The sequence below is a fragment of the Lissotriton helveticus genome, chromosome 8 (genome assembly GCF_964261635.1).
Source record: "Lissotriton helveticus chromosome 8, aLisHel1.1, whole genome shotgun sequence".
Lineage (NCBI taxonomy): Eukaryota > Metazoa > Chordata > Amphibia > Caudata > Salamandridae > Lissotriton > Lissotriton helveticus.
In genome coordinates this window covers 1058506903-1058523554 of record NC_136069.1, presented here as the reverse complement: position 1 = coordinate 1058523554, position 16652 = coordinate 1058506903, and the positions used below count along the sequence as shown (strand labels likewise).

Genomic DNA, 16652 nt, shown 5'->3' with positions numbered 1-16652 from the left:
TTGAAAACATAAAAAGCCTTTTTCTGAGCACCGTAATTGAAACGGCCTGTTGCAGAAGGTTACAAGGCAAATCACAAGCAGGCCTGCAGGCCGGCGCGTCAGGCCCCTATCACCACACTGTAGCTGCAGCCCATTGCCCCCCCACCCAGACTGTCCCGGCCAAAAACACTTTCTGTGTCAGCCTTGCTGCAGTGATTAGAGAAGCACATATATCATGAGATCCGTTTAAATAACATGAAGTTAAAACCAACGTTAGTGGAGCTGCATTCTTCGTTTGCCCAGGAGTTTTCATGCAACTAACACAAATGTCAAGATAGCTCTGGTGAATGATGGAGGGCTGGGGCAAGAGCAGCTTTTATTGAGTGACAGTTTTCCCATAAGAATATGAGCCACGCTTATTCTCAAAACTCTATTTTATGACAATTAGCTGTGAGTTACTGCTTTTTATTTAGTTTTTGCCCTTCCATTTCTATTGGTTTACAGCAGTTTTAAGATATTCCTAAAGTTTCTTGTTGCTCAAATTGGTGTAATTTCTGATATTTATATGTTTTCCTTGTGGTCATTGCTTGATTTTGCTCCCGAGAAAGTGTCACTCATAGTCGTTGAATGTCACTCATATTTATAGTAAAATTATGAAAATGTCACACATATGCAATCTGAAACCTTGGCAGCTATGTATGTCGGCCCACGAAGCTGCAAACATGCAGCAAAATGCCCCGAGCCCTGTCTTGTCAGTGGGCGACGAACACACCTGATGTATCCCACCCACAACTCCCTCATCTGCTCTCTAGGTGCCCAGACTTTTACTTACACTTTCTTCCTTGGGTATACCGCACATCCCCACAATTCGGTTGTTCCCACCCAGGTGAGTAAATGCTAGCGCCAGGTGCTGTCTCCAGGTTGTTGAGTATGAGGTGGATTTGGTGTGCAGATGGGTTTCCTGCCCGGAGGGCTTGAGGCTGTGATGGTGAGAAGCACAATATCGATTTCAGCCCTGCTATCCTTGTTTCTGCCTCCTGTGTGTGGCGAGCATAACTTGAGGGGCATTCGGAAGATGATGCATGTGGGGTAGATATCCTCGCAGCCGCTCCCTGCCTGGCAGTGGGGTTGGAAGTGCACTTCTGACCCCACTTCTCATGCCACTCCTGATGCAGGGGGTGTTGTGCCCCTGCTGAGTGTTTTTAACTCTGCTGAGCTGTAAACACCTCCCCTGGGGAGCGGCTTCTCTACAGTTAGGGGGCTTCGCATTCCTGATGCGCCCTGGTGTTCTTAATTTCGCCTACACATCACCTGATACAAGCATTCATTAATCCCCACCCGCCAAATAAAATATATCTAGCACTACACCCCATAAGAAGCATAAGGGCTACATTGTAAATAAACCAAATATATATAGCTTCATGTTGTTAAATAACTAAAAAAACAAGATATCTGTGTTTGTTGTAGGAAAAACGGCCAAATAAAATGCCGCTAAATTGCCGCTAAATTTCCATATTTGTGCCGCTAAATTTCCATTTTTGTGCCGCTAAATTTGCTAATCCATGCCGCTATATCCTGGGGGGTCTGATTATAGAACACATGCAATTCAAATTATTTCAGTACTGTGCCTGATTAAGTTTCCAAGGAATCTACACAGAAGCAACAGAGGAGCAGTTCAAGCATGCATTGCAAAAAGATAATTATGGGAGTTGCTGTATATGTTTCCGGAGTGGCAGTGAGCCATTTACAGGCATGCCTAGAAAACATCTTGCCCATGTATAGGATCTGTGCCCGCGATACACACAGCCAGAATAAATGACCCATATGGTCCAGTGAGGAGAGACATTAGGAACCTTGGACATGCACTGGATACATTCATCCATCTTAAGGATGTTGATAGTATGTGAACAAGTCCTGTGGAGTACCCTAACAGCATGCAACATCAGTGAAATCTCCTTAAATGGTACTCATAGATAATGAGTTTCAATTCTCAGACATGCATTCTTTAGAGGATGTCAGGGCGACAAGGTCGCAATCAGGCATGCAGGCCCTCAGACAGGGAATCTAGGGAAACAAGACAAACTGCAAAGAAAGACATTTTTGCTCAAAGAATCCCTTTGTGTTACAAAAATGCTAGAAATGAGAATGTAAATCAATGTGAATTTCAGCCTGCAACCGCGTGAGGCACACCTACTGGTAAGGGAAGCCCCTTTACTCCTTCTCTTGATCTGACCTTAACTTAGGTCTGACTGTTTGCCAAATATAATATAGTGTAATACCTATGACTTTGTGATTTCTGATAAATATTTTCTGTTCCACTTGGACTCTGACCCTGCTAGATTTATGATATTTTGTTGCACAAAGGAAAACTGTTTTTTGTCTTTGCTGAAGTCACTAATAGCCCCTTCCTATCCTTCTTTAACCTGCTGTTTCCCGCTCTTTATCCTTCACTCTGGACTCTGGTTTTTCTCTTCCTCTCCATTCTTCCTGTGTGATTTCAAAGTGCTTCCCGCCTAACCCCCTATCATATACTCCATTTACTGGTTTTGCTCCCCTTTCTTTTGCTCTGCTTGCCCTCTTTGCACCCTATGTGTCCCTCTGTTGGTTCCGCCCTGCTCTTTCTGCCCGCATGCCATCTCCACTCACAGGTCCCTGCTGAGTACTTGAATTCTGCATATCAGCCCAAAAGCTGTGCACTCTTTAGATTATAATCACAGTGCATGTTTTACAGCTATATATCAGCATTTGTGGTCAGAAATTGTGCTTGTGGGAATTTTGAAAGTTTGTGAATTTTGTGCCATTCTGCTGGTCATTAACCAAACTGTAATGCTGCTATGCCTAGTGTTATGACGGAAATGCCTCTCTCATAGTCACATACATGCATCTCTGCCCTGAGTATCCCAGCTGCAACAATCTTTGGACCTCTGTACTCATTTTTATTGTCATGGGCAAACACGGATCATGTGTGTGCGTCATGACATTGACCTGTCTCATGGATTGCAGTCTTGTTAGACAGGGTAGTGGTGCCCAAAGCACTCCCCTCATAGTGGTGAAAGGTTACTGCCTTTGAGTGGAGTTTAGTAGTACAAGTGTGGTGGCGGCAGCATACCGTGTAGTGATCAGTAGGAGTGAACAGGCCTTTGTTTCCTGTGTCACTGGAATGAAAACGACATGCTCATTCATAAAAAGTTCCACTGGTGTGTGCTTAGCTCTCCCTTGCCCTACATCAATTCATTGTGTAGAGCTGTGCAGCGCACATGTGGTTGCATGTGTGTGCGTGCTGTGTGTATGTGTGCATACAAATGGTACAATACATGGAAGATTACAGGTTCCATTTTGGGAGACCCATAGCTGGCTGGTGGAGTATGAGGAGGTAGAGCATTTCCCCCAGACAGATTTGTGGATTTATGCATTTGTGGGATCTGGGTGGAACACACACTGGAGGAAGGAGAGCCAGGCTCTTCAGTTCACTTCTGAGGGTTCTCTTTGATTCAGTGAGAGGTCACTGGAAAGAGGCCTGGGCACAGCTCAGGATGGAGATGAGGCTGATTAGAGAATCATATAGAGTGCAGATCGGGCCCTGGGGTAAACGTTTGATAAACATATCACTGTGGCTGACATCCAGGTGTGAACTTATAGTTAAGCTGTAGCAGGCAAGCGCATGTATTTGAGTTGGATGGGTCTAGAAATGCATTGATGTGGGTTTCTTGCCAAACATTTTTATTCTTGAATTCAGGCCAAGGCCTCTCAAGGAGTTAAAGCAGACTATGCGTCTGATATCATTATCAGGTGAAATCCCAGCTCAAACAATGCCAGAATGGGTCCTTGACTGTCCATTTTTTTGATGTGCTAAATGTTATTTCTTTTGGGTCACCTCTCAGGCCTTGCGAACCCATGGATGAAAGGTTACGGGCCTCTATGTGTGGGGCAGAGTGATGGCTACTGTTTCAGAGAGCTATCTTGTGAATGGCTGGTTACAGCTGTGAAAGTGGCATGTTAATTGATTTGATCTGGTAGGTCCTGAAAGTGGATGAAAGTATGAGGACCATGCCAGCATCCACACACGGGAGCTTAGTAATAAGAATTGTGATGTTGAAATTACACTTGGTAGAAGAATAGAGGATCACTTTGGTAGGTGAAGCATAGGAGACTTGGAAGATAGAAGATAAGCTAAGATTAATGTGGTAACTGTGCTGTAATTGAAGGATTGCAAAAGTGAGGCTTGAAACAAGTTTTATACTGGAAGGTGAGAGAATGAGGAGAGAAGGTGATTCACATTGCTGAATTCTACAAAATGAGACATAGAACCCTTAATGTCTCTGAGGTAGGTCTTTCTAGAGCCGCACCATTCCAAAAAGCTTTGCAATATAGGATGAAGGGAACTCATTGCGTTGTATTTATCTGAAGTTTAAAATGTGACTGCAAACAGGAAGTGCCTGGGTATATATACCTGCATGCTTTATATTTATTTATGTGGATATTATACATATTATCAGCCTTGATGTCTAGCCGTTGTCAACATTTTATAAACTTTGACGGATGTGAAAATGTAATAAACTCATAAAATTGCATGCTTCGCTTCTAGTTCCCATTCTTCTTGCTGAATATTGTTTCTGCCTCTGGTTCATGTGCAGTTTTCATTGGACTTGTAAGGTCTATTACATGATTCCCAATTCACTTTTTAGGAAATAAGGTTCACTTGCCGCCCCCTTACTTCTGTTCAATTGATCGAATTACTCTGTCTACCATCTCTTCCCCCAATTCCAACGTAGCCTCCTCATATGCCTCTCCATATTTCTTACCTATTGTTGCTGACCTAATACATAGACTCTCCAAGTCTGAAAATACATCTCAAACAGATTTTCTTTAGAAAAAATAAATCTAGCTTTGTGTTTTGATTGAAAATCAATGTACCAAGTTTACTTTTACTACACATTTTCACGTGGAAAAGAAAGTTGATGAGTGTACTGCAAAAAGTAAATAAAGGGTTGTCACCCTAGTAAACAGTAAATATAGAGGAACTCTAATTTAATCAGAAAGTACATCAGCAACTGAATGCCATTCATTTTTCTGTTCTAGTCTTGGCTCTTATCCAGCTGGTGTTTAATACTATAATGAAACCATTGTACGAATTGGTGTCCTGTGATATATGCATACGATCATTTTTTAATGCTTGAATTGTGGCCATCTCCACTAAGACCACAATGTCAATACTAAACGGTGAAATTAACCTTTAAGCCCATGACTTTTTTCCAAATCGTTCAGGCTGGCAGAAAGAAATATTTTTTGTATTCGTTCTTTGTGTAAAAATATCTCAAATTACGGATAATCAGTTAGGGGCGATATTATTTCGATTGTTTAATAATATTTAGAGTTTGTAAAACACACTCATATGTGTTAATGTGTCCTGGTGCAAAGCATCTGAAGGACAGTCCAGCTAGCCATCAGGTCAAGGGAATGCGAAAAGGCAGGCTTTAATGGTTTTCCGGAAGTTTCAAGAGGCAGGAAAGTCCACATTTTGCAACTTTGTTTGAGAAAGCCCGACCACCTTGGCCTTGTTTATTGATCTTGGGAATATTCAGAAAGTGAGCCAAGGAAAATGTAAAAGGCCACGCCGAGGACTACCAGGAACAAAATCGCCAAATGTAAGGGGCCTGGGTTCTGCAAGGCCCTAAAACAAAAAGGCTCTTCAACAACAACCTCTTGAGGATGGGACGCCAGTAAAGCTTATGGAGATGGCTGGAAACATGTTTATTACAAGGCAGTTTGAGAAAGAGATAGGCTCCTGCATTTTGAACCAATTGCTTTTGATGTATAACTGTGGAGGGAAGCCTTAATAGCAAGAGCATAGCACAGGTGCAGGGGAACCCCCACCCCTTTAGGGGTTCTACAGGGGCAACCTCCCCAACCCTTTAGGGGTTCCCAATTCATTTAGATTGGCTCATTCCGTCCAAGGCTAATGAATATTTGTGAGACCTAGAAGACTCAGGACCCCACTTCACATTCTGCAGGGTCCCCATCATTTTATGTTCGCCACTGGCTAATGCTGGGCATTTTGAATAGTCCCGGTACGAGCCCACTAAAGCCTTGATAACTGGGTAATGCATGAGTTCTGGAAAGAAACTGAAAATCTTCCTAAGAATTTTAAGGTGAAAACTAGTGGCAGACATCCTATCTCTTGATTGCTTAGCAAGCCCAGTACCTGAAGGGAGACGCTGTCTTTGAACAGGGGAAGCCCGTGTGTGGCAGAGAACCGGAACCGGCACGCAGGACTAGGAACCGAGCCCCCCCGCCGCCGCCTCTTACCAGCAACGCGGTTGCAGAGCGGGGGGACTCCAACCCCCAGGAGCCTTTGCGGGGGCGCGCCGAGTGTGACGCGGAGGCAGGAGGCGACCGGAGGCGCTCAAAACAGCAACGCCCCCTCCGCGTAGCGGGACGCGAGCGGGAACAAGCGCGGGCAAAGGGCGGGCCCTCTGTGGCCGTCAGAGGCCAGAGGAGGCTAGGCTAGGCCACCCCCTTAATATCTACTACGGCCTGGCTTTGCATGGAATGTGCCCAGAAAAGTCTACACATCTTCTATACAGCACCTAAAAAGGAAGAAGAGAAAAGCGCCACCAGTTCTGCTACCGAAGTAAGATCCTCTTATTTCAAGTGTCCTTTTACTTATACCTTTACATAGGCAAAAGAAAGAATCTAATTGTTTCACAATCATGTCTAAAAAGAACATTCCTAAGGCACTGGATACACCTAAGAACACCATGGACAGCTATCTCGTCCAGGTGGTAAGCAGGATAAATAGTGATCGTAGACAATCATTGGGCCTATACCAGTCTCCTACCCTCCCCTCTATGAGCCCCTCTGCTACCTCACAAACAATCGATGCTATACAACAAGACGCTATTATTATTACTGGTGAAACTGACTCCACGGGCAATGCAAGTATGGACATAAGTGGCACTAATGGGGCCGATATGGAGATTCATACGGACACTGATGTGGACATACATACTGACAATGTGATTGAAGAAGCACCGTCTGTAAAGAGGGCAACTAGGGTAGTTAGAGCGTGCCGAAAAATGCAAAAAAAATCGCGGGGGGGGGGAGGCCAGGGAAGAATAAACCTACCCCATCACCAAAATCTAAAAATAAATGCTGGGAGCATGAGGAAAATACTAGGGAGCTACTGGATGAAGCTCTACTGTCCAAAATTTCAGAGCTGTTAGAGGTAAAAATTCAGACATTCATCAAGCCTCTGATCGGCAAAATTGATAAACTTACTGCAGTAATAAAAAAATTGGGAGGTACTCAAGACACATTAGCTGACGCAATAGGTATTGTCTCAAAGAGTGTTACAAAGCAGCTGGTCTGCCAAGAGATACACAATAGGGGTGGGACAGAATCAGACGTACCTCAAATAGAGTCTATCCCCCCTGAGAACCCACAAAATGGTCCTACCATCCAAGAACCAGAAAAAGAGGTACCTATAGACCCACCGCTTGCACCAGCTCCCTATAGCCTTGAGAGTGACCCCTCACAATTTGCACTAGAAGCTGCGCCTCTGATTTTAGTACTAGCAAATGTCCCCACTCTATCACCTGACCACACAGAATCAACTTCATCTCTAACAAGCAAGGCATTACATTGGCTCTCCAACAATATGAGGATGGCACAGGGGGGAGAACAGCAGTTAGCTGATGAAGTCAAAACGGCAAGGAGAGTTACTTGGATTGGGAACAATTCCAAAAAATGGAAGGGAGACTGTGTTGTGCTAAATTTCCATAATTCAACCACGCTTTTGAATATTTTGCCGAACATTCTACCACCCCAACGAAGAAGTGGCACCATAATTCCCCTTACATTGGAATTCTTCTATAACGATTTGAAAAAAGTATCAAAACAAAATGCTCTGAAGTCACCATGGATGGCAAGAAACAAAAGATGGGGTGGGGGACAGATGCATTTTGATTCCAGCAATAGGGCTGGTGCATGGCTTGGCGGCCATCAAAAAACGCCCTGTTTGACTACCCAGGGGCTACATTGGAACATGGTGAACAGACGGGGTTTGTACAATCATGTTAATATGTATGCGCCAACACGAAATGACAATTACGTTGGAGGATGGTTAGGTGACCAGCTGAACTTGCCTTACCCTAATACCCCAGTGTCCAGATGGAACCCAGCTATAAATGGTTGGGGGTTCGTAGCTCCGTCACACAACTGTGGAGTTAGTACCACCAATAGGTTTGGGGTCTTGGCCGGCCTCAACGACTGCGATTGACTCATGGTCTGTGGACATTCTATTGAAGAAGGGGATACAACTACTAGGCACAACTCCGAAGCTGAGCCCAACAAAAATGCATTGGCTTGCTCGGGAGAATCGATATCCGACCGTTCCACTATACAATATGACGTGATTCGAACATTGGATACTGATTCCCTTGAGATTATTAGACAACCCCATGTACAGGCAAACCATGAAATCCTAGAAATAGATAAAATAATTTGTTGGAATATTGCAGGGCTGAGAAAAAATCTATCTGATCCAGATTGGCATCAATATCTTGACAATGGGGATCTTATCCTGTTCCAGGAAACCTGGGGGTTAGAGAATCACTTTAAGGTTGATTACAGGTCTTTTTTTATTTCTGCAATAAATACTAATGGAGGTAGACCGTCTGGTGGTTTAACAATATGGGTAAAAATTACAGGGGGGATATGCTATAAGCAGATTGAAACTAATAACCCTGACCTCCTGATGATCGAACTAAGGAAGCCCAAGGGACAGATCATCTATGTTATCAATATCTATAACAGACCCCATCAAGCATGCAAAGAATCGTCAGTCATAACCCACCTAGGTAACATCATGGCAGGGTTAGACCAGAATGCAACGGTAATTGTAGGTGGCGACCTTAATAGAAGTTTTGAGCCGATATTTGGTCTCGAAGATATCTATAAAGACGAGGACAGTCCCAATAATATACCCTTGGTTGACACTACATATAAAGTAGCCTGCACTGCGAGTGCCCTACAATTACTGAGTTTAACATTTGAGCATGGGCTGCGTGCATGTAATGGGCGACTGCCTTCAGACTGCCCTAGTAATCCAACATTCATTAGAGGGGATTGCTCTAGCCATCTAGATTACTTCATAATTTCTAAACACTTATGGCCTAGGGTAGTGGACCTGAAGGTGGATGTTCGCATGGAGAGTGGCCATTACCCTTTTACTCTTTCTATGCAGAACCTGTTTACTAATAGGAAAGTCAGACAAAGTTTCCTAGCACAAGGGCCTCTAGAAGCAAACAATCGCAGGTCCCTAAAATGGCCAGTAGTCCTAGGAAATGTAAATATTGTTAGCCAGATCTACCATGTCTTTGTCAGACACAAGTCCCCCTTGACGGAGAATAGGCCTGGAAACCATAACCCTTGCTTGATGGAATCCCATGACCATTTAATTGGCCAGCTTAGTGAGATCTTGACTAGAGTGGTAAAAAGATCAAATACCTCCCACAAATGCAAAACAATGGGTAATTCTTGGTATAACCAGGAATGCCGGAGAGCCAAAACGGAGCTAATTACTGCAGTCAGGGGAAACATACCAGATAATGTTAAAACCAAAAGAGCCCAGTACAAGAGATGTCTACTTTTGGCTAAAAAAGAATGGGACGAGAGGGTATGGTCTGACCTGTTAGATGCTTGTAAGCGCAAGGACCAGACCTCCTTCTGGAGCCTTATTGCCAGTGGCACCAAAGGGGCAATAGACACTAAAGATAGATTTCTCGAAGAGAGTACTTGGGTTAGGCATTTTTCCCTATTATATGCTAGTGCCGATTCAGGTGATAGCGAAGACCAGACCAATACGTCTTTAGAGATGGCACTACAAGAACCCCCTCTTGTATTCACTCTGAAGGAAACGATTTCAGCAATTAAAGCGGTCAAGCCAGGAAAGGCCCCCGGACCGGATAGAATACCAGGGGACCTCTGGAAGCACGAGGACTATATCTGGGCTCCCTACATCAATCTACTATCCAACGAAATTGCTAGTGGTGCCCTTGTCCCTGAAACATGGAAGGGGGCGGAGATTGTAACACTATTCAAAAAAGGTGATAGGTCGAACCCTGCGCATTATCGTCCTATCAGCTTGATTGACGTGTTGCAAAAAATCTTCGCCCGTCAAGTTCTTAGCCGACTTGCCTCATGGATCGATGATCATTCCATTTTTACGAGGTACCAGGCTGGTTTTTAGATCTAAAATAAGCACAGTGGACCAGGTTTTTAGATTTTTATGTTTAGTCTGGAAATACACTATGATAAGGAGCTCCCACATATATGTGGCCTTCGTCGACTTGAAAGCAGCCTTTGATATGGTCCCTAGGGCAGACCTATGGAGGACACTAAATAACATGGGCGTGCCCGGAAACATTCTACAGCTATTAATTAGACTGCATGAGAACAACTATGCACAAGTCAGATGGGGACCAAATGGGGAGCTTAGTGGGAAAATACATATATCTAAAGGGGTTAGGCAAGGGTGCGTTCTGGCACCTACCCTTTTCTCCCTGTATGTTAACGATATCCCTGCCACCCTTTTGGGCTGCGAGCATGACTCTCCCAAATTGTGTGGTGAAGCCGTTCCGGCATTGTTATTTGCAGATGACCCGATTTTAATTTCTCAGACACCTAGAGGACTTCAGAATCTTTTAAATAAATTTAATTTGTATTGCCATGACAGGAAATTGGAAATTAATTCCTCAAAAACAAAGGTCATGACAATTAATCCCCATAAGGGTTTTAACAAAGTTTTTAAAATAAATGATGAAATTATTGAAGAAGTCCCCAATTTTAAATACCTTGGTATCATTTTAGATAGTAAATTAACATGGAAAACACAACTTGAAAATGCTAAATTGAGGCTGACCCAAAACCAGTTTCCAATTGTAAAAAAACATAGGAACAGTCACTTTAAAGCTGTCTCTCCGGCCATTGAACCGTTCAAAGGCAAAGCACAATCATCTTGTCTCTACGGGGCGGACCTTTGGGGTTACGCATTGAAGGATACTTTTCTAGTACGTGAGAACTCCTTCATTAGACAGCTCTTAGGTGTACCGGGCTCCACACCATTGACTCCCATATTGTGGGACCTAAATTTCCGATGCACTGATGACTATGCCTCCCTTCGCCCACTGCTCTATTGGGTTCGTTTGTGGTCCACAGAGGAGCTGGTGGATTATAGAGAAGCATTGAGGGAGATAATGGCCATAAAAAATACTATCTACTTGCCATGGCTAGTGTATGTCGAAAAATGGTTTGGGGAATTTGGTCTGACCCTGAATCGCTAACCAATTCTTCAAAAAAACTCCTGAAACAAAGGTATTGGGAGTTTATAAGTGATTCAGTGTTAACCAAACCCAACATAGGAACTCTGACCTCAACTTTTTTTGAAATAAAAATGACTATGCAATTGGAGCCCTTTATGGATGAAATTTATCCCCCGTTTGCCAAGAGTCTATATCTAAAATTCAGGCATGGCATTTTGCAAACGAGGGTCATGACAGCCAAATAGCATTGTAATAAGGGTGCAAACGGGAATATTGACTCCAACTTATGTGAGTTTTGTGAAATGGGGTTGAAAGAGGATGAATCCCATGTATTGTTTATATGCCTTGTTTATATGCCCTGCTTACTCTAGTGCAAGGAAAAAATGGTTAAAGCCTATATGTAAACTGTTAGGCTTCCGCCAAGTTGAGGTTGGGCTTAGAGTATTCAAAGGTGATACCTCACAACCGATAGTGTTTAGTTTGAGCCGTTTCCTCTTATGTGTAGCCCTGATTAGAAAGAGAAAAGGTTGTAAAACCTAATCCTATTTACCCTCACATGGATTATTGCTGGCTAGAAAAGTATCCGCAAGTTAAGTGCAGAGGAAAATAGAACTGGTTTTGCATTACATGTTAAAGTACTGCTTGCTTTTAGTGCTCCTGGTGCTTCTTTTAAATTGTAATTATTCCATTGTTTTCATATTTAGTAAGTTATCCCGCTAGATGAGACAAGCCGACTGTAATGAATTGTCTTCCATTTTAAAAACATCCTTGGGACATGTAAATACACTTTTTTCCTGTTACAAGAATCACGTGCTGCTATTTGTCCTCAAATCTAACTGTGACTTTGCATTTGTCTGTATCTTTTTAAATGCATTGTATCTTACAAGGTTTTTAACCGAATAAAGATTGAAAAAAAAAAATTGATTGCTTAAATGTGACCTCATCATCAAACCATAAACCAAAATTCCTGAATAATCTAGTGAGGTAAGAGCAAAGTCACAAAGAAGCCGGCCACAAAGCAGAGGACTAGATTAAGGGGGTCCCCCAAAATTACCTCCTAATATAGTTCTTGTTAAGATTCAGACAACTGTTTGACATCTATTTTGAAACCACAGTACAACCACACAGAAATTGCTGCCTGCCTAGCCTCAATATAAGCTAAGTGGCATCAGCGTAAGGCTTAAAGGAAAGGTTGAACGAGCAAAGTTGTTTGGTTCGAGGAGTAACCTACAGCTAAAACAGGATGTTGTGAGTGAGTAACCCTGAAGTACATGACCGGCCATAACTTGGAAGGAAGATCTAGAAGATAGCATGACTGACTGTGATAGCTGATAGGTAGGAGGAGAGCCAGTGTAAGGACTTGCCCCGGAACTAGTGTCCGGTACAATATTTGATCACTGCATTGAATAAAAATCCACACACACAGTTTACTTTAGGAATTATTTTACTTGTCCTTGTAGGTACACCGTTGGCTCCACTATTGTTACTAGGAGACTATATATGTGTTTTACAGATTGGTTAAGCCCAGCTATGAATACCCAAACTGTGTATGGGGTTGGCACAATTTCTCAATATAGGAATTTTGCTAATACTTTTATTTGGAATTGCATTAATTGAAGCCTTGTGGAATATGAATTTCTACATTTAGGAAGGTTGTAAACATGCACATAGTGAAAAGATAGGTTTGGTAATGAGATTTTATTAGAAAGATTCATGGTCTATTTAAGCATATATCCATTTGTAACAAATGTGTTTAATATGTGTTAATCATGAAACAAAAATGTAGGCTTGTTATGAATTTTGCTGCTTTTAGATATTGTATTTTACATTTCGATTTTGTTGTTGCTTCCTAATGTAGAAACCAAAAAGCTTCTCTTTCTCACATCAAGCCGGAATTTCTTCTAGAGCCACAAGACTACAAGAAATGGAGAGCACTACAGGTAACTAAGTTAACTGCTCAACACGTGCATGATTCTGAATGTCTGGCTTCTACTGTGAAGAATTTTCACCTGAAAATAGAAGGGACTGTGCAGTGGTTAGAATGTGCTCATTCTTCTAGTTTAGGTTGTCTGTAAATTGGTCTGATTGCAGGGAACCTACAACATGAACTGGTTGGGTCACTTGCTATGTACACTGCAGTGCAGTTCATTCCTTGTAGGTGGCTTAAAATAGCAGATGCTGGTTTCATTTAATTTACACGTGTGTAGTAATGGTATTGGATGTCTTTGTTTATCAGTCACATTGAAGCGATTGTAAGTCAAATTTGTATTTATAGTTCTTTTAGTGTCATTCTGGTTTTCCCTTCTTCAAAGGAGAACGCCCCTGATGTCTTTCATCAAAAAATAGGGAAGAGGGAGCTGTTCCCTCAAGTCTTGTTTGCTTGTGCGGGTACATATGTCTCTCTGTGCATTTGTACTACGTAAAAGTTAACCCTTTTGGCTAGTCTGGGTTCAAGAGAGTCCAGCAGAGAAGAAAGCAATTGGATAGCAGGTGATATCTTGGAAGCCCTACTTACTTTTTACTTTGCAGCCTACCAGACAGTGCGGCTGTCTGGTTTGCTAAAGGCATCTTGGGGACATTCAGAAAGTTGACCCTGGAATACATTCTGACCATTTCTTACCATTGGCAATAAGGTTTGTAACTCACATTTTCTGGCTTTGTTTGCATTAGGCCTTCCAGCTTGAGTTTGTCCCTCCCGTTGGCCAAACCTGCTTACTGTATTCTTCCATGAACTTGCTTTCTGTAAAGAGGCCTTTAAGTCTTGTTCTTATCTTGTCACATTTGTTGTGCTTTCAAAGACAGAGGTCAAATGTCAGACTGTGACTTCCAGGGAACTTGGCATTTATTTTTCTTTCTCTGACTTCAAAGTGAGAATATTTTTTTGACAATCATGCTGGCTAGAGAGGACCTTTTTGAGGAAGGCTGCACAAATTTAAATATCTGTAAATTAACTGAGCCGACGATTCAATCAATACATTGAATGGTGACATTTTTACACATTATTGTTTTTGCGTTGTATACTTTTATCAGTAAAACTGTATTTGAGTGCAAAGGCAATGGTAATTTCAGTTGACGATGTGTTGTCTGTAATAGCAGTATGCTAACATAGCATGTATACTCCACATTACCCCACTCTACTCTACACCACTCCATGCCTCCACTCTACTCTGCATCACTCCACACTGCGTCACTGCACTCTTCTCTGCATCATTTCACTCTTCTCTTCATCACTCCACTTCTCTATACAATCTACCCACACTACTCTACTATGCACCACTGCACTCTTCGACACTGTACTCTATACCACTCTAGGCCACTCCACTCTATTCCACACTACACCACTTTACTCAAAGACAATGCACTCTACGCTAATTAAATCTGCACCAAGCCACTATACCCCACACCACTGCACTTTATGCTACTCTATTCTTCTCTGTGTCACTGTACTTTATGCCACTCCATTCTACTCTGCACCACTGTACTCTATGCCACTGATCTCTACGCCACTCTACTCTAGACCACTACACTATATGCCACTTTACTCTGCGCCACTACTCTATACACTCCACACTACCCTTCACCACTCCACTCTATGCCACTTCACTCTAGTCTGAAACAATCTACTATACGCCACTGCACTCTATGCCACTGCACTTTACACCACTCTACTCCACTCTGCGCCACTCCACTCTATGCCATGCGAACAACGCTGGGCCACTCTGCTCACTGCCACCCTACTCTATGCCACTGCGCTTTACGTCACTACTCTATGACACTGCACTCTACCCTGCAGCACTATACTCCACCTTGCACCGCTCAAATCTACAACATTCTACTCTATACCACTGCACTCTATGCAACTGCACTGTATGCCACTCCACTGCACTCTATGCTGCACCACTCTACGCGGCACCACTCTATGCCACTTCACTCTGTGCTACTGCACTCTACGCCACTCTACTTTAAACTTCTGCACTCTACACCAATTCACTCTACACCACTGTACTCAAAACCAATGCCCCTATGCCACTGTACATTGTACCTATTCCAACTACTTTGCACCACGGCACTTTACGCCACTATACTCTACAAGATTCTACTCTGTGCCACTGCACTCTACATCCTTGCAGGGTACGTCACTCTATACCATTGCGTTCCCCATCACTGTACTCTACGCCACTCTATTGTACTGTACACCATTGTGCCACCCTACTGCACTCCACACCACTGCACTCTACGCCAATGCACCACTCTACTCTATGCAGTGCACTCTACACCACGCTACTCTGCATCCCTCCACTCTTATGCCACTGCACTCTACTCTTCAACACTCCACTCTGCAAAACTCCACTCTGTGCTACTTCCCTCTATGTCACTGTACCCATGTAACATTGCTCTCACCGCCACTCTACTCTGCATCACTCCAAACCACTGTACTCTGCACCAATGCACTCTAAGCCGCTCTAATCTACTGTGCAGCACTGCACTCTACGAAACACTAATATATACCACTGCACTCTACACCACTTCACTCTACTCTGAAGCAATCTACTCTATATCACTGCAGTGTACGCCACTCTATTCCACTCTGCGCCAATCCACTCTGTGCCACTCCACACCACGCCTCTCAATTTGATATTGTTGCCCACTATGCCACTGCACTCTACACCAATGCTCTCTATACCACTTTACTAAAAAGCAATACACTCTATGCCACTGCACTCTATACCAATCTACTTTGCACCACTGTCCACCTCTATACTCAACAACACTTCACCACTCTACACCTCTGCACTCCACACCAATTCACTCTACCCCACTCTACTCTACACCACTGCACTCTGCAACACTGTACTGTGCAGCACTGTACTCTCTGTCACTCTACTCTGTGCAACTCTACTCTATGCCACTCTACTCTGTGCCATTTTACTGTGCACTACTTTACGCTACTCCACTGTACACTATGCCCATGCACTCCATGCCACTCTAACCTACTGTGCACTACTGCACTCTATGACACAGCACTCTACACCACACCACACCACTCTAGTCTAGGCCAACCCACTCTGCACCACTCCACACCACTCCACTCTGCAACAGAGCACTCTACGCCAATGCATTTTTCACCACTACTCTATACACTGCACCACTCCACACAACGGTGCACCACTCGACTCTACACCACTTCACTCTACTCTGAAACAATCTACTCTATGCCACTGCGCTCTATGCCACTGCGCTCTACGCCACTCTATGCCACTCCACTCTACGTCACTGCAATCAATGCTGTGTCATTCTACTCCACTCTGCACTACTGCGCTCTACCCTGCACCAATATATCTAGTCTCTATC

The 16652-nt window shown here is 43.3% G+C and overlaps 1 protein-coding gene across 1 annotated transcript in view; it reads left to right on the top strand.

Annotated features, from left to right (window-relative positions):
* The window catches only part of CFAP47 (cilia and flagella associated protein 47), a 2858849-nt gene that overhangs the window by 604817 nt on the left and 2237380 nt on the right, over positions 1-16652 (top strand). Inside the window, exon 31 of the mRNA XM_078657910.1 lies at positions 13159-13240. Within this exon, the coding sequence (XP_078514036.1) occupies positions 13159-13240 (82 nt within the window). The remainder of the gene's footprint in view (positions 1-13158; positions 13241-16652) is intronic.